Source organism: Nuphar pumila, chromosome 6 (assembly GCF_984573655.1).
Source record: "Nuphar pumila chromosome 6, dmNupPumi1.hap1.1, whole genome shotgun sequence".
Lineage (NCBI taxonomy): Eukaryota > Viridiplantae > Streptophyta > Magnoliopsida > Nymphaeales > Nymphaeaceae > Nuphar > Nuphar pumila.
Window position 1 is genome coordinate 99343274 of NC_143254.1, and position 9416 is coordinate 99352689.

At 42.3% G+C, this 9416-nt stretch overlaps 1 protein-coding gene across 1 annotated transcript; it reads right to left on the minus strand.

Moving 5' to 3' along the window:
- Nucleotides 1-738: 738 nt before the first annotated feature.
- Nucleotides 739-2492, minus strand: LOC149835379 (uncharacterized). The gene is made up of 2 exons (XM_090009574.1): nt 1807-2492; nt 739-1198 (listed from the first exon to the last, which is right to left on the minus strand). Exons 1-2 carry the CDS (start codon nt 2490-2492, stop codon nt 739-741), a joined length of 1146 nt encoding a protein of 381 aa, XP_089865700.1.
- Nucleotides 2493-9416: the final 6924 nt, after the last annotated feature.

A 9416-nucleotide genomic window follows, 5' to 3' on the forward strand; every position in this document is an offset into this window, starting at 1 on the left:
CGCGGGAAAGACGCCCATTTTTCTACGGAAATGGGCCTCTTTCTCACGTTACGCGAGGCGAAGCACTGCACGTACCACATTTGTTCTCAGCCGTACAACATTCAATACGCTGTAAAATGCCATTGATAAAGATCATCAACGGCTTCCCAAAAATCTCCAGAGTCACATCTGAGGGACACCGTTCAGGGACTGATCACTATTGACAAGTTGCCCAAATCCCCATTCGTTCTCTTTGTTCCTTTTCAAGTCACAAATGATCTCCCGGCTTTCCAAACCAAACACAACAAACCTACACCACTTTTATTAATTAACAAGTAGAAAAAACCAACGGGGGGGCTCCGATTATCTGGCAGGAGCAGTTAGTGAACGTCACCTTGTGATGGAACGTTGCAAGTTCGAATCCCAAATGCTATGGTAGTATAATTGGTAGGGGTGTGCCTAGCTTTCTCTGTAGAATTTTTTTTTTGAAGAAACCCCCCCACAAAAAACCACGAACCTCGCTTCCCGTTAAAAGTAAAAAAAAAAAAAAAGAATAACATAAGCATCCGTGAGGCTCTGTTTCAGAGAGCGAGATGTGAACGACTCCTTTTTTTTCCCCACATATTATGACGAAACTACACTTCTTCAATGGGCTTCTTTTTCCAAAGGATTTCAAGAAAAAAAACTTTTCTTATACTCTTCCAGAGGAAGAGAAAAGAAAAACAATAAAAATAGAAAGGGAAAAATAAATTCCTCTTCTCATTGATCACCATTCTCCACCGGTACGATCTCGAACCGGCTCTCTCCTTCAAAGAGCCCGAGCGACTCCACGACGTCTTGCTCGCTCCACCCCGCTCTGAACAGCTCCGTCGACAGCAGCCGGACGTGAGACGCCAGGCTCTCCCCGTCCGGCAAAACCCACGCCGCTCCCTCCTCGGCGTTCGTGCCGCCGACCATCATCTCCCTGATGTCGTCCTCCTTCCACCCGCCGCTCCTCAGCCTCCCCTCCATCTCCACCAGGTACGCCTCCACCCACCCCTCCTCATCCTTCTTGACCACCACCACCGCGTCTCCGGAGACCGTCGTGCCCTCAACGAGGTCGGACCAGAACTCGATCCGTCGAGCGGCCTTCGCCACCCAGGCTGGCGCCTGCATCCTGAACCGGTCCAGCGCGTTGCTCGGCAGCGGGTGATTCCGGTCGCTGTTGAAGTACTTATACCTGCGTCACGTGGGCAGTTTCGTCATTCACAAAATGTTCGAAAGAGCCATCTTTTCTCAGAAACGTCGCGTCACTTGAATGTGAAAACTGAATCTTTTTCTCGGGGACAGCAAACAATGCCTTTTTTGGGTTCTTCTGTTCTGCCGTGGTTACTGGTGGAGTCCATCTCGTCCCAAACAGAATCCGGGAAAAGCTCAACCAATGAAACTTTTATCCACCCAAGCGTCTATTATACCCCTACGCATTTCAGATATGACATGTATAAAACCCGTCCCCTTCCGCCGAGTCATACAAAGAATCGGAATCAATACGAACCGGAAACTCGTCGACTAAGCCGAGCCATAGTTCGATTTGATTTTGACTGTTTAATCTTTGCCAGGGTTTCCAATCTTAACTCCACTCCAGACCCATTGGGTATCCAAAAACAGACTTCCACGTTAAAAAATGGCTGAACGAACCGAATTAATGAATCGTTTCCGAACCGGTCCATTGCCCCGATTTGTTTTCAACGGCGGAGGGACACGTTAGGAATTCTTTAAAAATGTAGGGAGAAAACAGGGTTACTACGGGAATCAGGAGAAAAATCAGGTGTGCATATATGTACATACCTGGAGACCATTCGGGAGCTTGCTTTTCTCGGCGAGTTCCCGTCACTCCGGACGACCGACTCCGGCAACGTCCGATCATCGCTCACGGAGTGACTCGGCGGGACCGACCCATCGGCGCGATGGAAGCCAAAGGGCACGAAAGCCTCGCGCTGGAAGAAGTCGGCGACGTCGAAGCCCGAGTAGTCGAAATGTGCGTCGTGGATGAAGAACACGGGGTTCCCGGCGATGAAGGGACGGGAGGGGATGTAGCAGTGGCTGTAAATCGGAACGAGTACAGGCGACTTCCTCAGGCGCGCCTTGGCCTGGTCCGTGGCCTCGTCGGGGTCGTCGGGCCTCTGGCCCCAGGCGTCGTGCCAGAACCAGCCCTTGGCGACGCCGTAGACGATTCCGGCCATGGGGAGGTCGAACATCATCCGTAGCTGCCGGAACGTCGAGGATCGCCAATCGGGGAAGCCGACGCCGACTGGGAGGCCCTCGCTCAGGATGGCCCGGAGGTCCGGCGGGAATAAGAAGTTGAAGCCTTGCTCGATCCTCGAGAACTCCTGGTCAGAGAGGCCCTGCGCCACCGGGATCTGGCAGCTCCTCAGGTGGCTGATCACATTCTTCGTATAGGCCGCGAACGAGAAGCAGACCTTCGGGTACGGCTGGGCAGCCGCTGGCCTCTCCACCTTCACCTCCAACGGCATATGAGGAAACCCCCTCGAAGATGATATCCAGCAAAGAAAACGCCGGAGAAAAGGGTGCAGAGATCGGAATTCTTGCTATCGGTCTCCTCTGAAATAGTGGGGAGGAAGAATCTCTCTCTCTGTGAATTGGTAGACTTCGAAGAGAGGAAGAGGAGGAACAGTGGGATAGAGGAACTATAGAGCGAGTTGACGCAGAGGACAGGAAGTCAAGAGTGAGGAGGAGGAAAGGGAATATGAGGAGAGGGTGGATCCCAGGCGTCATCTGAGTGCGAACCTTGCGGGAACCCAGCGGCCCGGTGCCTCACCCTGCGGGTTTTCCTCTCAATGACGTTCCGTTTTTTCAATTTTGGGAAAATATCATTTAGAATCCAACATTTTCCCCGTAATTCCGAATAAAGCCTTTTGGTTTCTGGATTTCCTGATATAGACCTCTGCTTTTCTGGAAACAGTCTTGACCCACTCTTAGGTCTTATTCTTTTCATTCACCATATGGTTTACAACTTACAAGGAATGCAAACGGTTAGTATTTTGGATCAAAAAATACATTTGAGAGCCTGATCGAATCAGATTCAGGACAGCCAAAACTTGCAGAATTCCCTTCCTGAATCTAACCCATTTGCAACCCACCAACTCAGGTAAATTGAGTCAAGCGACCATAATAACCTCTCAAATGACTATATGAAAATATCAAAAGAACCAAGTTTTTCAAGATGTTGGAAGTTAACCTTCGACAGTTTCCGAAAAAGCGTTTATGTATCAGAAAATTTAGAAATTTTGATTTTTTTTATAATTAATGGTAAAAGTTGGTCCCTAGTTGAATTTTCCTATTTTCCTCTATGCTGTTTGTTGTTTTTCGCTTGGGCTGAGGGCCCTAGCGTATTTTCTTTTTGTTCGTTTGTTAACGATGGGGACGAGGGTATTTTCGGGATTTTAATTTCAAGGATGCGTTTATTTTGTCTGTATGTTTCCAACATTCAAAGTAGGGATGCGCACGAGAACAAAGTGTCGTTGTTTGCCGGGATCGGTTCAAAGCCTGAACGAAACACCTTTAATTTAAAAAGCCTTTCAAAGTTTTTAAAATTTATGTAAAAAAACCTCTTTGAAAGAGTGGAAAATAAGTACCTACATATATAAAATCTAATTTCTTTATATAACTACATAAGCCGAGCTTGCTTATTGAGCTTATCAGAATTAGACTGTTTGTTTAAGCTCAACTAGTTTACATGTACCGAGCCTGAACCCTTGTTCAAGGAGTTTGAACTGAGCTTAAATGGGTTGAGCTCGAGCTAGCTTAGCTCGTTGTGCATCCTTGTTTCAAAGAGGCGTAGAGCTTGGGAGTAGAGGTCAGCATGTATAGCTGGGCTTTGTCCCCAGGGAACAACAATATGCCAACAATCTCTTTGAAATAGCAAAGATGCCCTTCTCCCCACATTCTCTTGAAAACAGAAGATGCTCTTGAAAATCTTTTTTTCTTATAACCAGGGACCCTTACCAAAAGCAAAAAAAAAAAAAACATGGGCTGGGTCTCAGGACCACCCTGCCTTACGTGGCTAACCTCTTAAAATTATGGACACACACGTGTGCTAGCGGGGTTTGATATGGGGTCTTCAAGTCCAAAGCAGGTTATATGTTCCCCCCCCATGATTCACTGAATCCCACGTCTGTGTTCGGGGCTTTGAATGAGCACCACGTATACAAGCACATGGGGCTCGTATTCCCGTGTATGTTGACATAACTTTGCATCAGACTCTGGTGTTGTTGCAAAGACTTAAGTACCCTTTATTGTTATTCTTCTCATAAAGTGATGGTTTGAGAAAATGACAAAAATGCCTTTCATTCAAAAAAGAAAAAACAAATAGTTCAAAAAAAGGACAAACATGTCCTCCATCCAGAAAGTCGAGGATGATGTTGACTCTTCAAAGTCTTCTTCTTTTTCTGTTCAAAAAAAGGACAAACATGTTTTCTTCTTCTTTCTCCGTAAAACACTGTAAAACCCTTTCTCTCTCTAGAGAAGAAATCAAGGGAAACAAAGAGTTCTTCCTGGAGAAAGCCATGAACATCAACCCTCTCACTCTCTCTCCCTTCTCTCTCTACTTCTGTGCACATCCAACAGACGATCCTACATTGCTGCATCGTCATCTTCTTCTTCTTCCTTCTTCGTAAAACACTGTAAAACCCTCTCTCTCTGTAGAGAAGAAATCAAGAGAGGTAAAGGGTTCCTCCTGGAGAAGGCCATGAACACCAACCCTCTCACTCTCTCTCCCTTCTCTCTCTAATTGTGTGCCTTATTTAGAGTTTTTGCCCTTACAGGAGGGGGGTCCGGGGGCTCCCTCCCGGCGCGGATCCCGCTGCGCGGTCAGCGGGCGGGGGTCCAGGGGGGGCCGCCCCTGGCGGGGGGCTCGGGGGGCAGCGCCCTCCGGACCAAAATTTTTTTGGGCCTTCCAACAATGATTTGTAGTATTATCGGGCTTTCCTACATCAATTTGTAGCATTTGTAGTGTCTTCCGTAAATCGCGAAACGCTATAGCGATTTGTAGTGTCTTCCGCAAATCGCTATAGCGATTCGCAAATCGCTATAGCGATTTGTAGTGTCTTCCGCAAATCGCTATAGCGATTCACAAATCGCTATAGCGATTTGTAGTGTCTTCCGCAAATCGCTATAGCGATTTGTAGTGTCTTCCGCAAATTAAGACCAACTTGTTAGAGTCATATCTCCCTAACCGGAGGTCATATTCCAAATCCGCGATTTGTAGTGTCTTCCGCAAATTAGGAAAGCCTGATAATACTACAAATGCTACAAATTGCTGTAGGAAAGCCCGATAATACTACAAATCATTGTTGGAAGGCCCAAAAAAATTTTGGTCCGGAGGGTGCTGCCCCCCGAGCCCCCCGCCAGGGGCGGCCCCCCCTGGACCCCCGCCCGCTGACCGCGCAGCGGGATCCGCGCCGGGAGGGAGCCCCCGGACCCCCCTCCTGTAAGGGCAAAAACTCTAAATCAGGCACACAAGTAGAGAGAGAAGGGAGAGAGAGTGAGAGGGTTGGTGTTCATGGCCTTCTCCAGGAGGAACCCTTTACCTCTCTTGATTTCTTCTCTACAGAGAGAGAGGGTTTTACAGTGTTTTACGAAGAAGGAAGAAGAAGAAGATGACGATGCAGCAATGTAGGATCGTCTGTTGGATGTGCACAGAAGTAGAGAGAGAGTGAGAGGGTTGATGTTCATGGCCTTCTCCAGGAAGAACTCTTTGTTTCCCTTGATTTCTTCTCTAGAGAGAGAAAGGGTTTTACAGTGTTTTACGGAGAAAGAAGAAGAAAACATGTTTGTCCTTTTTTTGAACAGAAAAAGAAGAAGACTTTGAAGAGTCAACATCATCCTCGACTTTCTGGATGGAGGACATGTTTGTCCTTTTTTTGAACTATTTGTTTTTTCTTTTTTGAATGAAAGGCATTTTTGTCATTTTCTCAAACCATCACTTTATGAGAAGAATAACAATAAAGGGTACTTAAGTCTTTGCAACAACACCAGAGTCTGATGCAAAGTTATGTCAACATACACGGGAATACGAGCCCCATGTGCTTGTATACGTGGTGCTCATTCAAAGCCCCGAACACAGACGTGGGATTCAGTGAATCATGGGGGGGAACATACACAACCCTCTCCTTCAAGTCACCACTTTCACAACCACCCCGATAGCCACGCAGATGACGTTCTAGAACCGCGAATCAGGAAGTGCCAGAGTTTGATATAACGTTTTGCTGATGGCAGGTGAGTTTGCGGTCATATTGTACGTTTTTCATATTATATATACAACACCACAAGCTATGACAATTATTCGCGAACTTGTGGATGCCGGATTCAGATTCGGACCCAAAAGTTCCAAAAAAAATTCAAAAGTGGGATACGTCATACGAGGAGACAGAAAATTATTTAATTAAAAAAACATTTTTTTGAATATTTTCACATTAAAAATAGCTTATTTATTGAAATAAAACTACAATATTAAAATAATGCCATACGTGCCATTGTCCGAAATGGATTGTCCACTCGTATCACCTCGGATACAACCAAAATGGTGTGTCCGTATGACATAGATCACAAGACTGGGTCTACGCCTACTTTGTGTAGGCACTAAGGGTGTCAACGGTTGGGTTTGGTTCTGACCAGGTGAAACCTGACCTCAATTTTAGGGTATGGTATTAGGATTGGACTCGGGTTTAATCGGACCCACCATAAGAGAAATCATACCCAGACCTGAAAAGAACTACATCAACCAGACCCAGTAAAATACTATTTTTTATTATTTTTACATTGAAAATTTGCGGGTCTTAATCCAAACTCGGGTCAAGCTCGGGCCTCATATAAATTTCACAAACTATACTCAGATCCATGTATTAATCAGACCTTTGGGTCTGGACCCGGGTTTTAATCAGGTCTTCTTATTTATATCACATACCCAGACCTTAGACCTTATGGTATGGGTTGGGTCTGTGTAAACCGACCCGTTGAGACCCTTAGTAGGCATTATCTTCTTAAACTTGCAGTTGGTCAAAGCTGTAACTTGGATGTAGCCCTAGATCACCTCTCTCTCTCTCTCTCTATATATATATATATATATATATATAAGAGAGAACATATTATGCCTCATTTCTCATTCTATCCCATATGTTTTATGATAGATCTGAATAGTTAGATGTGTTCATCATCATCAATTTAGTGGGGACTCTTGGATCATGTTTTTTCAACGAAAAAATATGGTTTTATGAGACAAGAAAAACCGGTACCTTTATAGCCATTGATTTTGGATCACCGAGAAAACCTGTATAAAAGTCAGATTCCGGCAATCCAAAAGCTGGTTTTCACTAAACAAAACCTATAAATCATATTTATGCATGATGTTAGAAATGATAAAAATATTTAAAACTACAATTTTTGAAGGAACCTAATGAAACTTAAGGAAAAAAATGAGCCTAAGGAACTCATTAGTCATACATATAGTGGGAACGGGAGTAGGTGTCTACTACAAGTGAAAGACCGTTTTTTTTTTTTTGCAAATCTGATCCCGCAGATGCATTCAACATTATCGATTTTGTTAGGTGATGATACTTAGATGGCGCCTTTTCAATAAAAAAAAAGATTTTTGAAGCCTTGAATATTTTATGAAAAATTATGGTTGATTTTTAAACCTTATAAAAACCTACATAATTGTTGAAAAGCACATATCACAGTAGGCAGCTACCATATCTCTCTCTCTGCCAGGCCAATATATTAATGTCCTTCCGTTTAGACTGAATTAGCATATCAAACTCAAAATCAATGTGGAAAGAGTATTTTGTCCGAGTGCATCCCCAATCTTGGTTTGGATGGTGGTGGCACATCATGGCGGCAATATGTTTTCTGCTTGCAAACAGCAATAACTTCACCTTGTGCTCGGAAAATCAGTGAAATCAATCCAATTATTGTGGTGCAATGTGAACTTACCAAAGGTAACTTCATGGTTAATGGCAGCTAATTAGACTTAAGGTCCCCATATAGGGTGATGTTTTATTACAAACGTTTGTAGGTACAGGCTCCTCTAGATCTACATGGCACAAGTTGTTTTGTTCTTTTTTTTTTCAATTGAACCTCATTGATGGATTCAGCATGTTTAAAACAGTGAGGATAAACTTTTAAATGGTGTTTTTTTTGACAAAAAAACACATGATTTTATAACCTGATGAGAAAGTATTGTGCATTGTAAAACTTAGATTGTTGAAGCCTTATATAAACCTGCCTATGTGTCATAATTGAAAGATATAAGAGTCAGTTCCCACAAAGAAAAAAAGTTGGTTTCATGAGAAACAACTAAAAAATGAAGAAAATTAAAAGAAATAGGCATTTGTACCTACAACAAATTGTAGTAAGTACGGTTTCCTTATCTATTTATTAAAAAGGAGAGAATCTGCTTACGATATACGGTAAAATGGGGCCTTTATTAGCTAGTCATGCTTTTAAAATTGATTAGATGATAGTAACAATGCTAAAATTAATGAAGTTTAAACAGAATACATAGTTTAATAGATTCTGAAAATTAGTTATTTTACTTTATTGTTGAACATATTAAATGAATATTAACTTATAAAAAATATAAATATACATAAAATACTTTCATTGTTCACTATATTTATTTTGTAAAAGTCTATTTTACATAAATATTACCCTTTTTATTGAAAATTTAGAATTTTCAAGTTTATTACTATTTCATAAAATAATATACTTTTAAACTAATATAACTTTTTTTAAATTAAAGCAAGTTAACACTACGAGGAATTCTCTCTCTCTCCATCATCATTAATGCACCTCTGGGCATATTGTGTACCTTTTGTTATTTGTCAAGCCACTAAAAAATCCTTAAACTTATTTATGACGTTTATTTTAAAAGCAACAGGTGTTAATGCATTCGATTAATCCTTAAAACAACATATTTTTTTATCTATGTGAATGATACCTTAATAAATTATCATAAATAAGAAAATGAAATGTATGGTCTATGCTGACGCCAATGGTGATCTAGACAGATGCCTTAAGATTTTGTCTAGATTTCGTAGGTATTCCAATGTGTAGGAAGAAACTAATTAAAAGAAAATCTCTATGAATGCTTTTGGTGATGCCATTGATGATTCAATAGGACCCACCTGAAGATTTTTGTGCTCCTAGATTTAGTAGGAAATTCATTTAACAAATCAATTCCAACTTGCAAAATAATTAAGTTTAATTACAATTGAATAAGGGAAAATTTAGCTTAAGGCCGAATCTTTTGCTCCTTATTCTAAACATTGGCCTCATTTTTTTGAATTTTATGATATGGATTATGGACTACAGGTTTCCTGAAAACTGAGAAATAGAAACCATAGGTCGTCATCATATGCACTGTCTATTATATGCACAAT